The sequence below is a fragment of the Eimeria tenella genome, genomic scaffold, assembly GCF_000499545.2.
Source record: "Eimeria tenella Houghton genomic scaffold, Eth_scaff68, whole genome shotgun sequence".
Taxonomy (NCBI): domain Eukaryota; phylum Apicomplexa; class Conoidasida; order Eucoccidiorida; family Eimeriidae; genus Eimeria; species Eimeria tenella.
In genome coordinates, this window is record NW_013543435.1 from 139,552 (window position 1) to 158,676 (window position 19,125).

The 19,125-nt window shown below is 49.6% G+C and overlaps 4 protein-coding genes across 4 annotated transcripts; 2 read left to right on the forward strand and 2 right to left on the reverse strand.

Moving 5' to 3' along the window:
• Positions 1-12,507: 12,507 nt before the first annotated feature.
• On the forward strand, positions 12,508-13,665 carry ETH_00032320 (calmodulin, putative; the record flags this gene model as incomplete). The annotated part of the gene is made up of 3 exons (XM_013377928.1): positions 12,508-12,586; positions 13,122-13,226; positions 13,400-13,665. The coding sequence occupies 3 exons, from the start codon at positions 12,508-12,510 to the stop codon at positions 13,663-13,665; spliced, it is 450 nt and encodes a 149-aa protein (XP_013233382.1).
• Positions 13,666-14,596: 931 nt separating this feature from the next.
• On the reverse strand, positions 14,597-15,575 carry ETH_00032325 (40s ribosomal protein S20, putative; the record flags this gene model as incomplete). The annotated part of the gene is made up of 3 exons (XM_013377929.1): positions 14,597-14,739; positions 14,909-15,022; positions 15,476-15,575. The coding sequence occupies 3 exons, from the start codon at positions 15,573-15,575 to the stop codon at positions 14,597-14,599; spliced, it is 357 nt and encodes a 118-aa protein (XP_013233383.1).
• A 417-nt stretch (positions 15,576-15,992) lies between these two features.
• Positions 15,993-16,770, forward strand: ETH_00032330 (60s ribosomal protein L33-A, putative; the record flags this gene model as incomplete). The annotated part of the gene is made up of 3 exons (XM_013377930.1): positions 15,993-16,087; positions 16,351-16,492; positions 16,642-16,770. The coding sequence occupies 3 exons, from the start codon at positions 15,993-15,995 to the stop codon at positions 16,768-16,770; spliced, it is 366 nt and encodes a 121-aa protein (XP_013233384.1).
• A 328-nt stretch (positions 16,771-17,098) lies between these two features.
• On the reverse strand, positions 17,099-18,981 carry ETH_00032335 (orotidine-monophosphate-decarboxylase, putative; the record flags this gene model as incomplete). Its single annotated transcript, XM_013377931.1, has 6 exons — positions 17,099-17,176; positions 17,281-17,342; positions 17,615-17,773; positions 17,911-18,145; positions 18,444-18,563; positions 18,736-18,981. The coding sequence occupies 6 exons, from the start codon at positions 18,979-18,981 to the stop codon at positions 17,099-17,101; spliced, it is 900 nt and encodes a 299-aa protein (XP_013233385.1).
• Between the last annotated feature and the right edge of the window lie 144 nt (positions 18,982-19,125).

Genomic DNA, 19,125 nt, shown 5'->3' on the forward strand with positions numbered 1-19,125 from the left:
AATGAAGCCAGCTTCCTTCAGATAGGCACCCCTCTTTCTAGCTGTGCAGTCGGCAATTCAAGCGCATATAAGTCCTGTTGTGTTCGAGAAGAGCAGGTTCGCCTTTGTCAGCAAGCAGCCAATGATGCAGCTTACTTGAATCATTCTGCATGAGCCGGGGCTGCTGCGCTGCTTTTCTGTTTCGGTTAATGGGGAGCCTCGTGCATCGGTGCGCTCATCATGCCTCCGGCATTGTGGAGAGCACGCCGTGTGGAAAGGGAACGCCTTCATTCTCAAGAGTGACCTGCAAACGCCGAAGTTGGCAGCTATGGAGTGACCTGATGACGTCAAGTGTCAATAGTGAGAAAGGGATAGGTACAATGACCGTAGAGGTCCACGACGGTGCTGCACGTGATGTAATTCAGCGCGCGGAACGTCACATTTTGTGACATTTATGACGCTCTTAGACAGAGCAGTGGCAGCAGCGTCAATGGACAACGACCACTGTGACAACGGACAATGAGTAAGCAGCTCCACTCGGTAGGCGTCAGCGAGTTTCGCGAGTATGTCACTTGTGGTAGAGCGGCCAGCAGTAGACTATGTAGTGCAACAGTGGAGGTGCAGGCGTCACACACTGCTAAGTCTCTATGATGTGCGTGAAATGTTGCGGGCCTCCGGAGTGCGAATGATTGGAAACACGTTAGCTGGTGAACTGTGAGCATAGCGACAAACAACAAAATAATCAAAGGGCGGGGATCATGTGCTGATTTCACGCATTGTATCCGTCACATTCAGAGCTTGCATATCTGTCATGGCGCATTCTGGGCAACAGCCAGATATACACCACATAACAACTCGAAGAAGCCGGAACTATACACGCAAAGGGCCTTTATTAACAGAAGAAAACGGTAGTGTCTTGGCGACCAATTTGCAGCTCTTTGAAAGGCCCTTTTATTCCCGCAGTAAGTTGCGTTGGTGGTGCAGGAACTTGATTTTGGTTGCGTCATGCCGTTTGAATGGTGTTTATGATCGCGAGCGAACCTTCCCGCGTGTTAGTTGCTGAATGTGACACGCAGCGCAAGGATAGTACACACGTCTTTCTTTTTGGTCTGTGTTGCCTCTTCTGACAGTTCGAGTGTTCCTTTTGGAAACCAGCGTCTGGTTGGTTGTGATACAGCGAGTATGCTAAGCGTCGCTTGACCGCACTAATGTAGTCTGTTTGTGTTGCTCTTCCAGTGTTGCCCTAGCCTGACAGGCTAGGTAAGCGTGCACGAGATGCATGCTGCCTTGTGCTCAGCAACTTTCCATATTGTCGGCTCATTGCAACCCTGAGTGAATGTGGTGGAGGGCTGCTGAAGCATGGTATTTTCCGTATAACCATGCAAGGAAAGAAGCCTCTACTGACGGAAAGCAAAGACAGTGTCTTCGCGACCAATTTGCAGCTCTTCGAAAGGCCCTTTCGTTTCGGTAGAACTTTGTGTGCGTGGTCCATGCGGTTGATTTCGTTGCGTCGTGCCGTTTGAATGGTGTTTATGATCGCAGACGAAACTCTTCGCGAGCTAGTTCCTGAATGTGACACGCAGCGGAAGCATGGCGACGTCCATGTGTCTTTTTGATCTGTGTTGCTTCTGCTGGCAACTCGAACGTGTCTTTTAAATGACGGCGTCTGTTTGGCTGTGGTACAGCGAGTAAGCTAAGCCTCAAGCAACCGCACGAACGCTGTCTGTGTTGCGCTTTCAGTGTTACCGTAACCTGACAGGCTAGGTAAGCGTGCATGATCTGTGTGCTGCCTTTCGCGTGGCACGTTTCCACACTGTCGGCTTATTACAACCCTGAGGCGAATGCGTTGGAGGGCTGCTGAAACATGGTAGATCTGGGAAGACGTGCCATCGCCCTGATACGCGAATAAATCTCTTCACACGCCGTAGTCTTCACTGCGTCACCTACTCGCAGGCTTCCAGTTCTTCTCCATCGCTAATCCCATGCTCACTCTGCGTGCGTTGAGACGATTTGAGAAGCGTAGTTTTAAATAAATATTTGACGAGACGATGCAAATAGAACACTGGAGCTCTGCGTGGAAACGTAATACCATCGATACAATGGCAGCGCTTGGAGTTGAAATCGCTATCAAATCACTCCCGAGCGTACTGACCCAGTTTCGTTGGCATTATTGCGCCACCAATATAGGAGTCTAGTTCACGGCTTTTGTCTCAGATGTTGCGTATTTCGGCCAATATAGCAGCCCTTCAGGACAAGCAGGCGCCCACTCACTAATTGCGCCGTACAAAGAAAGCGTGATTAGAAAATGCTTGGCGTGTATTGGAGGGAGGCATTTGATGACACCGAAGCACCTGCTTAACAGAATCGCTTCGCTGAACTTTGCGAAAGCTCGAGGTCTTTACAAGATAAAATACATGTAGAAATAATCTGTCGTCTTTGCTTGTTTCTCGACAAGTTGGAAGTGGTCACTATACAGGCATGTGGCGTCTGTTGCCACACAGGCGAGCAAGTTATGCTGCGCAGGCATTTGCCTTCCATCAACGGTAATGTACTTTCTTCTGCTTGAATCTGCGAACATCTAAGGAGCACTAGCCCTTTGCTGTGGGTCCTTTTCCAAGTTCTCGACAAAGTGTTTCTGACATATTGCAAGGAAACAAAATGGCGAAGTCTAGAGTCGCTAGAAGCGGTAAAACAGTGCGTTCTGTATGAGTAGCGTCGACACGTCACACAAGGCAAAGTATCTCCTGATTCGCAGTTTCTTGACGGCTGATGGAAAATTGCAGAGATCGCGCTGCGCCTACAAGTAGCTTGTCTAAGTGCTCGCCGTCAACGCTGGTGAATTTATAAATCTTGCATAGTTGCGTTTTCGAAAGAGTGTCACTGTATTTTGATAGGTTATGCTTGCACTCACGTGCACCATCACGCTCAGGAATTTTTGCCCAGTATGGCTTCTGTCAGTGGAGAACTGACGGTCATCGATGTTTTGCTTTTTTCTGTGTATGAGCAAATGTCAAAGGATTATCCAGTTGCTCTGCATGCCAGGTATAAAGTGATGGCTGACGGCAACCACTCGCCAGGCAGCTGCGTACTTCAAAAGCTGATGAACATGCGGAGCCTTGCTCAACTAAGCGCGTGCGTCCTGATCTTGCATAACAGCTATTCTAAGTGACATCCAAGTAGCTCTGCTTCGCGTGCGGATCAGGTGTTGGAAGTTCCAGCCAGACCACCGTGGGGATCGCGCTGAGTGACTCACGAAGTCAGCGGCTGAGCTACAAAAGCTGTGTGTGCGGACGTGTACAAGCTTTGATATGGTATTACAAATGTGAAGACCATCGCGTTATATTCAAGATGCACTCTACACAAGCACTCAGGTGCAGATGTACGTTCCGTGCTTATCACCAGAGCGTGAGTATTACTAGTACCCAGAGCAAACGTCGATTCAACGCTTGCGTTCATTAACTGAAGAAACGGAATTCGCCAAATCTATCAAATTTCGGAGGGAAAAGGTGTCTGCATATACAAACTGTACTGTGCTTCTGAACTGCAGGACAATTAGGCTTATGCCCATAGTTGTGGCTGTGACTTCACCTTGACATAGTCAATGTTGTACCTTTCAAAGTCCTTTCTTTGAATTTAGATACATTTTTTAGACATGTAATTCCAACGTAGAGTGCTCTTTATCAGCCTTTTTGCAGGGCTGACAGAGGTAAACAGCGTAAAGGCTAGCGCCTTTACGCTTTTTACATTGAAAGTACTTCCTCGAGAGTTCAAAAAAGCGGAGGCAGTGCCTATGGCTTACCTCTATTCTTGCACTGAAGTACTCTCACATTTTTTCCAGATACCGGGAACGGATAGGACGTAAGTACTTGGTGCCTTAGTTGTACGGTTGCCTGAGGCTGCAGTGCTTCAAGCGTTTTTTTCTTAGCTCCGTTAAGGACCGCGTAGTTAACTGCCTTGCTCTAGTCCACTATATTCTATCGCGGCAGACACTTGTTTCCCATCACGTTCAGCTGCACTTGCATGTTAACGATATTTTCGAGCAAAACAGTTGTGCTGCATCAACTCCAGTAGGTAGGTCTTGATTACAGGAGGCCCAACGTCGCAGACGCAGGTAGCCGAGGCCAGCGAAAAGTAATTCATACGTGTGGCTAACTGACAAACTGCAATTTGGCGAAAACCACCCCAGTATTTGCACCTAGCAATGTTGTTGAACCAGAGATGGGGAATTTCCCACAACGCCTTCACACAAGGTGTTTGCCTTCGATTTGATAGGTTGGAAATCACCTTTCTGGCCGCCTGTTCACTCAAAAACACGCTCCTCATTTAAGTATGCTTACCCGCTTTTCTGAATGAAATACAGTGGAGGCAGGTTGTTGTATCTAGTCATGCCAGAGATTATTGTGCCCCAGACGAAGTCACCCATGGATCTGAGCAAGTGCTTAGCCTTTGGTCCTAATTCCACATAGAGCATTTTTCTACGACGGGCGTCATTCCTCGTTAAACGTCTTTCGAAAAAAGTACTGGGCCCGTTCACCTAGCGTTTGCAAATTCAGGCATCAAATTGTTTATTTGGTCATTTTTCATCGTCTTGCTTCCCATCACCTTTTAATCGCTTCATATTCAATCCTTAGTCTAAGTATTTTATTATACCTTTGTTGATAAAAATGGAGTTTGATACACCGAACAAGTTTTATGGCTGCTCAGCCCACGCATAACGATCTATTAAGTGACTACTGTCGCCCAAGGTGCAGTGCCTGTGCAGGACAGCCTTGATGCACCTATATAACTGGAAAACTACGCATAGGCGCACTCCGCGCTTGAGGCTCAAAATTGAAGCACAGGAGATGAATCGGGTTCTTCACGAAAAGACAGTCCTTTCGTACTTTCCGAAGCACTGGCACAAGAAAGCCTGAGTGGGCAACACATAAACTGAATGAGCAAGCCTAACCGGACCGAATCGAAGGCTGGACTGCAGGGCAAAAAACGTAATGTGCCGCTTGAGACGGGCGGCGTTGTCAGGGTGTTCCAACGCTTGGTGGATGCAGACGTAATCAAGGCCGGTTTACCTGCCACTGGATTGAAAGTGGAGAGACACGGCATTTGAGGGGACTGCAGTGTACATTGCATTGATTCTGCGTCTACGACCCCCATTCTCGCAAGAAGTACCACAATACAGCTAACGCTAAGTGAGCACCGGGCTATGTGGCACTACACAGGAGGCAACAACAGCACGCTCGAAAAAACTCAGATGGTAGCAACATCTCGCAGGGTACGCTGCCGAGATTTTTCTCGTCTTGTGCCAGGATGAGCCTTTTTCATTCGCCCAGCAGCTGAACTACTCGATGCTTACCTGGTCCAATGCGTTCACTTTTAAGAAGGAAGGGCGCAGCGTATATCAATTTTGGCAAGAAGTGGCAGCACGTCTTAGGAATGATTGTGGGAAGACGAAATAGAATGGTGAAAACGTACAGCGAAACGGAATTATACTGCAAGATGGCCACCAGTGAATGGGCGCCACCAATGCGACTGAACAGCAACGGCGTGCGGGACGGCTTTTTTGAGACTGCGCTTGAACGGACTCGGCGAACTATGAGTGAAGGGGCATGAGCAACTTGACCCTGAATTGTCCGTCATGCAATATGGTGATATAAGCGGAAGGGCATAAAACGACATCTGCCTGGGTGGGACAGTACGCTGGCCATCGTGTCGCCTCCGAAAATTCCCTGAAGATGAACAATGAGGCAGCTCTCACGGTCATGCAAGGAAGCAGAGTTTAAACGCGTGAGGCATGGGCACCGCGGAGGTCAAGCGTTCCAAGCAGCGCAAATATAGTAATGCCCTCATGCATGCAGCCACCACACTGAGCAGCGGCATAAAGGTCTCTCCGAGGTGGAAGCTTCTATTCTAGTTGCACAAAAAAGAAGCGTACGAACGAACAAACGGTGTAAAAGCGGTTTCCCATTCTGCAACAGGGGTGTGCTGACTATGACAGGAACTACTATGAAAAGGATTTTCTGCGAAGTCAATAAATCACGGGGGGCGAAGCGAGGACTACCGTGGAATGAGGTTGAGAACACCCGACTGTTTAGTGGAGTTTGAGGCGTACTGTGCAGCATGGGATTTACTGCAGTCATCGGAGCATATGTCAAAAGCCACACGTTTCTAGCCCTCCAAAGCACTGGTGCTTTGCCTACTTTCAAGAACCTGGCTACCGCAGGGAGGTAAATCTTAGCAAGAGTTGGCATCCTTCAAAATGTATGTTCACAATGGCCAAAGGTAAGAGGTTGCAAATGAATTACGTTGTAAGATGGTGATTGCTGTTGCGCGGAAATTGCTTTTCAGCTGACCAGTTGGGTGAATCTATCCCCTGGGGCCTGATTGTTTGGCTGGATCAGCTCACATCCATGATTTAATGTGACATCTGTATTTCGATGATCTGAGGACCCACGTGAATGGCAGATGGTGAGGCTTGCCGACAGATCGTGCCAGCATAGGGAAAACAGCGGACAAGGACGGCTTAGCATACGACAGCTGAGAGGAAGGCTCACGATGTTATTGCATTGCCGGTGTCGCGCGTAATTTGGAAGACGGCGATGGAAGACGGCGTTATACCTTCCTCTAGGCCGGACTTACCGACCAAACAGTTGTTACGGCGCGCGTGCAGGAACTCACACAATCTCTGCGGGCAACTGTATAAATTTAAACTTGCCCTATTTCCTTGAGGATCAGATAGAGGCGACGTTTGATGTTGTGGGGAGTTCGGCAGGGCCCTCCAGTATCTGCATCGCTGGTGAACAAGAATTCAGTCCAACAAATTCTCAATTTCGTGGGAACCACAGTTGCTAAACTTATCAAAAATGACGAGAAGTCGCCGTGGCCACATGCCGAGCTCGAGCATACGCTAATTATAATACTCGGCAGATTATACGAATATCAAGCCGCCTTTTCCAACGCTATTCCAGTGAGCTTTCTTCCGAGGCGTCCCCACAATAAACCGTTCATAATGTTGCCCATCAAACTTCCAGCATAGCCGATTATAAAGCGCACCTTAACTTCCAAAGACAGAAGATTGCTGAGCTGGCCGATTTCTAAGCACCTCAGAAACGGGCGAACTATTCCCAGGAACTCTTCCATGTGCTATTCATTCATCCTGGTTTCAAAATCGATGTGGCTTCCACTGGTAGGAGGACATGCATGGTGCTCAACCATTGAGCGCTAATTGCCTCACGGTCAACCCTCACATTTTTATGAACCCTATCAAAACTACACTCAATATGTTGAGGGGAGCCAAATATCCTTCTATGCAGGGCCTAGGAGCAGGCATTCATCAGGTCAAATGGGCAAGGAGAGCCGGTGGAACAACGCCCTCCGGTTATCGACGGGGCTGTCCGAGTATGTGGCGCTGTGTTTCGCCCTTATCGATGCCTCAGTCACTTTCCAGCACAGAATAAAAATATTTTCCAAAGCTGTACTACGTCAGGGTACAGTGTTTTTGCGAACCTGGCCAATTTGTGTAGAGACGGCTCCGAACTAGCCACGCGCATTGACCTGAGACAACTTCTCAGGACCATCCTCAAGCGCCGATTTTATTGCATATTCTGCTTGTGCAAATTCGCCAAGGTTTTGGCGCCTTAGCTGCACGTTAAGCCTATCTGAAGATCTCCAGGGTTTAGGGTTTAGAGTTTGAGTATGCGGACGTAGGGTTTAGCTTTGAGATCTAGGGTTTAGGGTTTGCATTAGGGATTGTTGTCAATTCCCTTAAATCTTCAAATGGTCAATTGCTGCAGCAGCAAAACAAAAGAATTAAAAAATGATCTCAAGAGTTGCATTTGGATTTCATTACTTTGCATTTCTGTCTTTTACCTCCGGGGGCATCTCGTGAAGTGTCTGCCGCCGCTGCCGCGCGTTCCGTTCCCGTCCTCATGAGCCCCACGCAGAACAGTACTTTACGTACCCTCAGGACAGCTCCACCTTACTGACGGCTCCGAAAAACTGGTCCTACCTAGTCAGCGCCGACAAAGTTTTGGCATTCACGCACCATCAGGTTGTGATTCACCTTGAGCGAATGCGCACAGTTTAGCTCCTCCTCGTCCTTATGGGTTGACGGCGTGATTCGCCAACGGTGCAAACACATCACAACTTATCATGAAGAGGCGCGGAGCCCTTTTACTGATTCGCCGTAAAAAAATTCAATTTGCTCCATCTGAGAATGATAGGAATGCTCCCCATTCACTGTGGGGAAAATTCAGTTTGCCCTACCTAGCGTCAACGTCAGTGCAGCACAAGGGGGCTTCAACGAGGCTCTGTGCAGGTGACGGACGTATGGGGTCAACTGTTTTCTCGATTGGCGTGGTGCTGGCCACGATACTCAATCTATCGTGAAATAGCGCGGTGCTCCTAAGGGCCTGGACACCTAGGACCTGCCACGTAACCTCACTGGATAGCCTCCGTTACTACGAGCTGAGCGACGCTGCCTGCGCGAAATCCTGTACTTAATGTCCATGCTATCAATCCCTTGCTTTATCGATCCTTTTTAACGACTTCTCCTGCACATAATCTGCTTTACAGGACGCCGACCTAGCTAGTTTCCTTCCTGCCATAGCTTTTGTTTTCAGCCACTATTGTTTTGGATGATCCTCTTATTTGCGGTGCAGAATTATCATCCATATTACGAAATAGGTTATTTAGTCAAGGCTTCATGTTTATGCACGCTGACCGAACGGCCTTCAGCACCAAGAGCTGATTAAAGGAAACGTGATTTTGATTATAACGGTGCAGACGGCCTCACGTGGGTGGAGAGACAGAATACAAAACATGGTCGGTGTCAAAAAGGAAGAAGGCATAGTGATATATATACACGCACATAGAGACAGCCAGAGCAACAGTAGTAATGGTGCTTCAGAGGTTTAAATATAGTAAAGCGGGAGACTGAAAAGGCCAATGGCGTGGTGTAGTGCGACAGAAAAAGAAAACACATGCAAAGGGAGAGAAATTCGTAAAATAAGGGGAAGCAGAATACGAATTAAAACATAAATGGAAAAAACAAAGGCCGCGTTTTAAATTAAATAGGCAAGAATTGGGTGAAAATTCAAGTAGAATGGACAGCTTGGAGGAGAAGAAAATATTTAGATGCGTGCACACGTAAAAGCATGGATCAAAGCCTGAGGTGCAACTCATGCTGTTGTAATTCCCGCGCAAACGAAGCTGAGTAATAATACATAGAGAAGTCAGCACGGGCGGTGGCAGAGCAGAGCAAGTAATCACCATAGCCTCTGTCTTGCCAATAGCCGTGTAACCAGAAGCAGCAGACTAATTTCAAGTACACATAAATATCACAACAAGCCTTGCAGCAGCAGCAGTAGCAGCCACAACGGCTCAAAGGGCCGTAGATTATGCTCCTTTCGCAGTTCAGGCGGCAGCAGCAGATGAAAGAGGCCCAGCATAAACTTGAAACAGGCGGCACCAAAATTCGCCATAGTGAAGGAAGTACCGTCAGGAATAACACTTAGAGCCACAATAGCAGAAGCAGCAGCGCAGAGGCTATCACAACAAGTGTGGGGGAGCATCAGCAGCTACAACGAAAAGGCAGTTCCACCCAACTAATAGCGCCAACGAAGAAGCAGCAACTGCAAACAAACTGTAAAAACACAGAAGCAGCACGAGCAGCAAGTGGAGTAACGTGACTGAGCCGCCAGCTGGTGGCTGAGTCTCTATGATCGAATGAGGAGCACTGGATTGAACACCCAGGTACCAGCGCATGCTAGGTTGTAGAAGTTTTGATTCTCTAATGCAACAACACGTAACCCAGAGGAGCTTAGTTCAAGTCTAATTGAGACTGATAGTACCAATTCCATACCTTGTAACTTGGTTACTAGGAGGTTTCTATGTGGATAATCCTACATAGCGGCAACAAGTGCGAGGGAACAAATAAAGATCTACACTATCAACCGAAAAAGTACATCGTCAACGAAACGTTGATCAAGCAGCTCATTAGTGGCAAGCAGAACAAGCACAACAGCACAAGCAGGCTGCAAAATCTAGTGACAGGAACTTCAGCTAGGTTTAAAATGATAGCCAGGATCAGCTTTAAAAGCAAATCCATGTGGAAAAAGTGAAAGTAGTCAAGGAGAAAAGCAATGTGCTAGTACAGGCAAGGGGATAGAGGTATTGAAGATCTCGTGTACAGTGTTGCAGAAAGAGCTCTGGAGATGAGTAGACCCTGTGTGTTCTGATGAGCTGCGTAGGCAGAAGCAACCCTGTGGTAGATCAGCGCTATATATATGGGCGGGGCACAGAAGTTGATAGCGGACCCAACGCTGCTCAAGTATTTATCAAGTCTCAAGACTCTTCAAAGTTGCGTGTTTCATGTTCTGTCCAAGCAGTTACGGTAGCCGAAAGGGCATTTCGGAGAAATGTAGAAGAAGGCAGACTACAGCACATTACAAAAAACCAAGCAGGCGGCCCGTTGATAAAACCCTGGAAGTAGTCCTTCGCCGCTCGCACCTCTTTTGGGGCAGAGAGTGACGTACTTGCAATACTTCTGCTGGGTCTTCTCATAATTAACTTTGCAGTCCTTTGCGCCGCTACCCTGTGTACGCCAGCAGGAGTGCACTCTAACCAGGGGGCATTCATGGTGGCCAAAAGTCGGCATACGCCACCTTACTTACCAGAATTTAACTGCCTCTATGAGGGTTTCCAGAGAATGCAGTTTTATCAGTTGCCTCTCTTTTGCTTTTCAGTCGCAACGGCTTGCCGGCGTGAACATGCTGTTCATGCCTTCATGAAAGATCTCGATGGTTGCAAAGAAATGAGCTACCCAGATACCTGTTTGAAACATTGTAGCGTTTTACCCTTCACCTTTCAGCTCTTCGAGTTGCTGTCCCCTTCCTTCGAGTTTTTGTCTGGTTAATTTTCAGTTTACCAAGATGTGTTGAGACCTCTACCTAACATCTCGTTGCTTTGAGATACTCCTGAACGGGCATTTGGTGTGGTGCCGTTCTGCATGATTCTTCTTGAGCGTACCTCTAAGTTTCAGTAGTTGTTACAGCGTCAATTTTATGCACACGGTAAGATTCCCCTCAACAGATGCCTGCAAAATCTATAGTAATAATGAGACGAGAAACACGCTAAGAAGAAATACAATATGCGGTGTGGATTACAACCAAGTTACGAAGTGTCCTAGTGCCATTTAGTAGAAGGATAATGGAAGACAGCAACAAGCAATTCACTGGGCAGAGCCTCAACTGACTAATTGTGCGTCCCTTCAATTCCTCCAGAAATTTTGCTGGTCCCTAAAGGGAGATACAGAGCAGCCAGCAGAAGCATCTCTGTATCCAGATATATTACACTACTATTATATGTCTCTACGAACAAACTTGCGCGTTCAAGTTGTTACCGCTGAAAGAAACAGAGATGGAGCCTTCAATTTAAAAGCAGCCTTTAACTGCAGGCAATTGTCCGGTGAATTCCGCTGCTAAGTCGTTCAGTATTGCCCTTAAGGCTTGTATCCAGTGGTTCCGGTGTTACCCAAAAGCGAAGTTTTTGCCCCGCTAAAGCAACTGGGAAGTACCAGTTTCTATAGAGCAAGATAAGTAAAATTCGTACGCTGAGCTATTTTTCACAAAAGCCATTCCGATTTCCGTGACGCGCAACAAGTGATGCATATGGCAGTGCTTAGCGCCCGTAGGACGGCTACATAAAAGCAGAGTACCATAGAATTTTGTTTCCCATTGGCACGCGCATAGCCGCCAGCATGCAAATGCTTGCCGGATCTTTGTCTTCTGAAATTTTGCCAATTCCTGTTTTCTTTGGCTAGCTGCTTGCAACGGTGTATAGCTCTATATTTTATCAGGATCTATCACCCGCAGAAGCACCATTCAAGCCCAATCAGGCTGGTGGCCAACAAATAATAGCGTCAGCTCGATAAAAGTGAACGGGCCATCTGGCAGCAGCGCCGCCCAACCCCGCCGGCCATTCGATCGAACCGACAGCAAGCAGCAGTAGCTACAAAATATCCTCTGCATTGGCTGCTGCTGTGCCGACTACGGTGCGGTTCCTTGAGAAAGTTACTGTAAATTGCTGGAAAGACGACCTGTAGGGTAGAGCATGGCTTTTGGCCGGATACACCAGGCGCAGAGAGGCAGGTGAGAGAGGCCGCCGCTGCTGGTCTGTGCCCAGAATTGAGTGGTTGCATCCGTGCACCGTAAACGGCCTTATCTGAAGGATAATTTAGGAAATAACTACGTAATTATATTTCCTTTTGAGTTTGGGACTGAACTGGGCCATACTACCGTGCTTCTAGAGTTTCCCCCCGGGAAGAGTGGCTGTGTGCACACGTGCTGCTTGCGTCCTGTACTATATTTCGCCGGCCTCTGCGCCGTGTACTTGATTACTGTGTCTAGATCCGTGCAGTAGTATTGACAGGGCTTCTAGTGAGAAGCTTGGGCATCAGCTGACTCCTTCCGAACCCCTGTGCAGTTTCCCCTCACCCCCAGCCCTGTAGTTCATACATCAGCAACTGAAGTAGAGATGGCGGATCAGCTTACCGAGGAGCAAATCGCAGAGTTCAAAGAGGCTTTTAGCCTTTTTGACAAAGATGGAGACGGAAGTGAGCTGTTGCTTTGCAGTCGTTCCCCTGGGGGGACCTGAGCTGAGCTGCTGACGATGCTTTGCTCCCGTCGTCTCAGTTGAGCCGCCATTCAACTTTAACTCACTGTCCGTTCATTGAACTCGAAAGGGAATAATAGGCACAAACTGTGCCGTTTGCCTACGGGGTCCCCCCCCGTCGCTCCGTCGGGGTTGACGCGGTGACTCTACACGCTGCAGGCTGAAGGGGCAATTGGCGTGGATTTAGTGTCTGGAAATGTTGTGCGATTGCTACCCGCTGCTCCCTCTTAACAGAGTGCAGTGGGGAGTGTAGTGAAGGAATTATCAGGGGTGCTTGTGCACTGCCTTTGGGGGAAGATGCGTGGCGTCTCGTGGTGGCTGCATGTATTTTGTGCCATTTGATGGGCTGGTTGGGATCATGCAGCAGGGGATGCAGGGGAGAGCTGCGGGGGGATTTCTTCGGGCGCAGTGTAATGCATGGCATCGTGCCCAGTGTCTTGTCTCTAAGTGGGCGCATGCGTTTGCTGCTTGTACAGCCATCACAACCAAGGAGCTGGGGACTGTCATGAGGTCTTTGGGTCAGAACCCGACAGAGGCTGAACTGCAGGACATGATTAACGAAGTCGACGCCGACGGCAACGGTAGGTGCCAGGGAGTTCTGCATGCACCGTTTGTACCGATTCATGCACCGATGTGGAGCCGTGTCCGTACGCCGCTTTCACGTGTTTCTTGTGAGCTCGAAGCCGTGGCGAGATCAGCATGGTTTGCGGGCAATGCAAAGGATTGTGTAGTTGTGGGCGTTCGCACTGCACAGGCACGATCGACTTCCCAGAATTTCTAACTCTGATGGCCCGCAAGATGAAGGACACGGATTCAGAAGAAGAGCTGATTGAGGCCTTTAAAGTTTTTGACAGAGACGGAAACGGCTTGATCTCAGCGGCAGAGCTGCGCCATGTCATGACGAATTTGGGGGAGAAACTGACGGACGAGGAAGTTGACGAGATGATCCGAGAGGCAGACATAGACGGTGATGGTCAGATCAATTATGAGGAGTTCGTGGGAATGATGCTTGCGAAGTAAAACGTTTTCAGTTTCCCTAACATAACAGTACTCAGGGGGCACCACGTGGCACCCAAAACAAGCAAAGCGGAGGCCGTGTAGATAGCTTTGTGCACGCCTCCGCCGCCTCGTAACTTATGTGAGGAAAATTACGCATTGGAACCTTTTGTGGGTCCAGGGGACGGTGTTTTCTATGGGGTCGTTTAAGTGCCCGCGGCGGTTGCCCTTGCCGCAGTGTTCCGTTGTCACTTGCAGCTAGCTGGTGGGTTTTGGGGCCATACCAGGCACAGGCACTCGTGCCGAGCTGGCCTGTGGCAGGCTGGCTGGGCGCTGGCGGGTGGTACGACTTTTCCCCTGCACACTCTTAAACTTTTTGGCAAGAGGGTGACTTTATGGGAATTGGAGTTGATGCTGTAGCGCCATCTCCGTTGGCAGCTCCAGTGCTCTGGCCCAGACCTCTTGCACACCCCGATTTGCGGGCCCCACCTTCATGCTGTAATACAGGGTTGTCGTTAACTTGAAACGGGGCCGCAAATCTCAGGAGGCTCAATACGAGGGACAGGACAATGGCGGCTGTTACGCTTGGTCCGTCTTTATTGCTTGATGCCAAAATGTTTCCGTGCGTACATACTAGTGGCACACTAGCGCCTCGCCGGTGCTCAGGAAACAACGGTAGACGCAAATATTTAGCTACCACTGAGGGACAGCTAGTGCGAGGGGTGGAAGCTACAGTGTAGGGCTGTATGCTGCCCTTTCACAGACGGTGTCGCGAGCTTGCAAACGCACTAGAATTGCGCAGTGGACAACGGCTGGCCCAGCCTTCGGCGCTATGCATGTAAGGTGCATGCATGTAAGAAGCATATGATTTAAAAGACTCGAGTTTTTTAGGGAAGAGTGACGCATACGGCCCGACAGGCCGCACGCGCGCACCCCTTAGAAGCGCAATTCGGTTCTAAATGTTCGACACGGTGACCTCGACTTCGACTCCGGGGTCAATGTTGATCGACGTAATTTGCCTGACAACATCGCTTGCTGAGTGCAAGTCGATCAAGCGCTTGTAAATGCGCAGCTCGAACCTGTCGTAGGTGTTTGTTCCTGAAGCCCAGAGCGCACAAGAAACACAAGGGTTCTGGTGCGGCAAGTCAAGCGCGAGTCATACGGAGAATTTACTTCGAACAGAATGCTCCTAATGGAACGGAGACAGCGGGTTGAACCATCATGAAGTGGGTGTGTGCATGCTGCACTGAAATTCCTCAAATCTTACCCTCTCCGCATGGAGACTTCCTGGTGGTCACACGCAGGGTTTTGACAGGCAGCCGTACTGGCCCATTTGTCTGTAGTTTTCTCTGCTTCGCCGCGCCAATAAGCTCCGAGCACACTGAGAATCAACATACAAAACCGAGAGGAAACAGGGCTAGTGGCTGCAGGCGAACTCTTCTGAAGAGGAATGCCCACAAGAAACGAGAAAGAGGTAGCCTCACAGGCTGCCGCAGCCAAGTGTGCGAATTCATTTGAGCTGGCCACCATGAAAGGGCTTTCCACAGCCGCAATATTCAACACCAGCGAATGCAAGACAAGCGTCTCGAAAAAGAAGCGATAGACCGATCTGCTGCACCCCTCTATCTTTCATGCAGCAATTACACAAGAAAAATGCGCCTCTAAATGTTGCAATGGCGCCACAATTTGTACAGAGAGGGCCACTGTGATATAGGCTTCAGCGTCTTCGACAGGCGCATGTGGCGGTTGCGCGTTTGAAGTGCCATGTATCGAGAACAAAACGGCTTCAAGACCTCCAGAAAAGCACTAATGTCGTTCTTTCTTTGTTGCTCACCACGCTCAATCGATTTCAGATCCTTTGAGGTAAGCGTGATGCGTATCCTATGGAGCCGCTGCTCCTCCCCCTCCAACCCCTCCTTGAGCGCCTTGCTCATGCTGGCGGCTAAAGAGGAAAAAGGATGTATAAATTAAGAATCACAGACCCGAAATACCGCCACAACAGGAAAATGCGCCTCTCCGACTCCCGGGGACGGCCAACTACTCCCCACATGAAAGTCGTTCTGGCTTCCAGCAGCGGCAGCCCCACTCTGTCATGGTGCTCACGCAACCACTGCCCCACTCCTGCAGAAGCCCTGCGACTTTGCGCAGCGTTTGGCTGCAGCCCCAAAAGGGATAAAGTGAGGAACAGCGGTGGGGCGCCGCCGTTGGACCCCGTACCCCCACTTTGCTCGCATGCTTTAGGGACTTCCGTCCGTTCTCCCCTGTACAGACGCCCTCTCTTTCATGGTTCTCGGGACCTGTCCAGTTCTCTTTGTGCAATTGAAGTGCCGATAATCGTGTAGGCAAAGAAGATGGCGGCAGAGGCGTCCCAAAAGAGGCGGCCAACAAAGGGCACCAAACAGCCGGTACGGCTGTATGTCCGCGGGATCGTTCTTGGTTATAAGCGGTGAGGCTTTTTGTTTACGTAATTTCTTATTGTTCCATTTCCTGCGTTCCCGGAAAGAACCAACGGGTAGCCTGCAGCGGGGGCCCCTTGGGTTTCAACCTTTCGCTGTGAAGCGGCGGGACTCTCGCCAATCCTTTGCACACGGCTTTCTTTCTCCTTCTTAATAGCTACAATGTATTTCGGTTGCTACAATGTATTTCGGTAGGCGCACAGTGACGATAAGGAGCCACGGTGTTCTCAACTGCACGGCTTGGCTGCTGCAGGTCTAAGGTAAACCAGACGCCGTCTCGCTCGCTGCTGCAGCTGGAAAACGTGAAGACGAGGAAGGACACCGCCTTCTACCTGGGCAAGCGTGTGGCATACGTCTACAAGGCCAAGACAGAGAAGCAGGGGACGAAGTTCAGGGTGCGCCAAATGGCTGAGAGCGTTCCGGCAGTTGAAGTCCCAAGCATGGGAGTTCATGGGCTGTTCACTCCGCGCTGCGTAAACGGCCCCTACTACAGTGCTATCCAGCCTAAGTGCTGCCGCTAATGTGACTGTGTTTGCCTTCTCAGACAATCTGGGGGAAGATCTGCCGCCCCCACGGCAACAGCGGCGTTGTCCGTGCCCGCTTTAGGAAGAACCTGCCCCCCAAGTCCTTCGGCGGACGCGTCCGCGTCTTCTTGTACCCTTCCAACATATAATCTCCCCCGGCCAGCCGCGGGGGCTGTCGAGCTATGGAGGAGCTGCAAGGGGGCGCTATGAGCGCCCGAAGCAAACTGCTGGACTGACGCTTTTTCTGCTCTGCTAATTTTTACATTTTGCTCGTGTTTCCTTTGCACCTAGGCCCTTACAACTTGGCGAAATCTCGGTAAACGTGTCGCAGCCGTTTTAATGGCCTAGTTTCGGTGCTTCAGACCACATGCAGAGAACAATAGAGGGAACAGCGTGCGCGGGGAGAGCTGTTGATTGCAAACAAATCAGGAGCTAGCCCTGGAACAAAAGGAGCAAACTGTGCATCTCGCGTGCACTTCAGTGTGCTGATAGTGTGACTTTGCGCATAATTTGCCGCATTTCGTCCCGAAAGGCCTCCGCGGCTTTTCCCGGGTCCTGCACAGCAAAGTTGCACGCAACTTGAACACATGATTGTCGTACAAATCGGCGCATTTGTTGGAGCTCTGGAGCTGTGGGGCCATTTTCAAGGCCGTATTCACCTTGGCTTCAGAGATCGCGCGGCCTACGTTCACAATGAGCCCGAGTCCATCCTGCCTCAGCCCTGCAAAGGAAGAGCTGCGCAGAGCTGACGGAGCTGCATGCTGAGCTGTGCGGCAGCAGCACTTTTTGCGCAGAGTTAAGGTCACAAAGTTGTGAAGGAAGGGCAAGTTCGCAGTCATGTCACGACAGCTTATGTGTGTTAAGCTTGCTTGACAGGCCAAGCAACGTACACTGCAGCAACTCCCCCACACAGCCACGCACAGATGCACGAAGCCTTCTACCCATTCTCGCTTTTACAGCATTCAAGTCACATTCAAAATAAACGCGGAATACCTGCTTCTATTGTTGCTGCAAGGTCTCCCCCTTGTGCGCCGATGCCCGGGGAAAGGAACCACAAGTCAGGAAAGGCAGAACGAATTCTCTTCATGTCTTTTGGGTACGTGGAGCCAACTACAATGCCCACCAACCCCCCCTCTTTGGAAAGCTCAGGTTCTGAGCACAAAGTCGAGAAACGGCAGTGGTGTCAGGAGGCGATAATTCCAGTTTCCCTTTTAGAGCGTAAGGCCAGCACCTCCCTTTGTGTTTTTAGTTTTAAAAAAAGGGAATATGTCGAATGGACGCGAGGGTACCCCTGTGTCTTCGGGCTCTGTCACACATGTGAGCCACCTCCATGTACAGTTCCACGGGAGCGCCATCCTCCTTGCCCGCTGCTGCCCCAAAACCCTCAACTACAATGAAACCCTGCAGGTCTGAACTGCGCGGGTTCGAACTCCGGCAGACAACAAATACTCCTTTCCCTTTCTCCTTGATGAAGGGAAGGATCGCGCCCTCACCCAGGTAGGGGTCTAAAGTCACGCAGTCAGCCTGAGATACACTGGCACCAGCTCGAAATAATACCTTTTGCTGCTGGGCAAGGCTGTTGGGGCGAAGAAACGCGAAACAGGCCACACCGTAACATAAAAAAAGGGCCAGTTCCCACGATAAACGTGGGAAGATAAAAAGATTTCTGATCTTCTCGCCTGCCAGTTCAAACTATTAAGCGCATGTTTCATACAGTGCACCGTAGGATCTTCAGTAAATCTGTTTAGCAGCTTTCCTCAAATTGGAGTGCATTATTGAGCTGATGATGCTGCCGAAAGCACATCAGTCTTTCGGCACGTACATTGTAGGCCGAGTAGAATGCATTTGCCATCGCTTCTGCTGCCTCATCTGTCGCGGCTCTTTTGGCGTCAAGAATAATCGGGATATCTTCCGGTATTTCTCTGCAAAGTCGTTGTAAAACCTGAGCCACGGCAGGAACAACCTTCGTCGGAGTTTGTACACGAAAAAAGTTGAATGAAGCACTTTGTGGAAGGACCATACAGTTCGTCTTGTCCTCCTTAAACAAGCTGCAGCGAAACAGAAGATAGGGAAGAGATGCCGGAAGGCTCAAAATCTGAAAGACCGAAACGCACCTCCATTCCCCCCGATCCATATTGTTCGAAAAACGCCACATTGGGCTTAAAACAGCAGACGAAGTCTGACGTCCTTCGGATAAGGCAGACACATTTTTCGTGCAAATCTTCTAGCAGCTGCTGTCGATTGGAACCACGGAGATCGTCAGTGGTAGGGCACGCGAGTGGGGGGTCTATCCCTACACAGAGTATTGTTCCATGTTCCTTTATGCGTCGAGTTAACTTTTGCAGGAAAGAGCGAGTCATTGCCGGACTCGGAGGGCTAAAGCCTGAGCTCAACCGAGAACACGAGCACTGGCACTAGACAGCATGTGCAGACTCCAAGACTCTCACTGATGAGCTCTGTAACCTTCACCTTCCACGTTCGCCAATAATTTATTTCTTATTTTC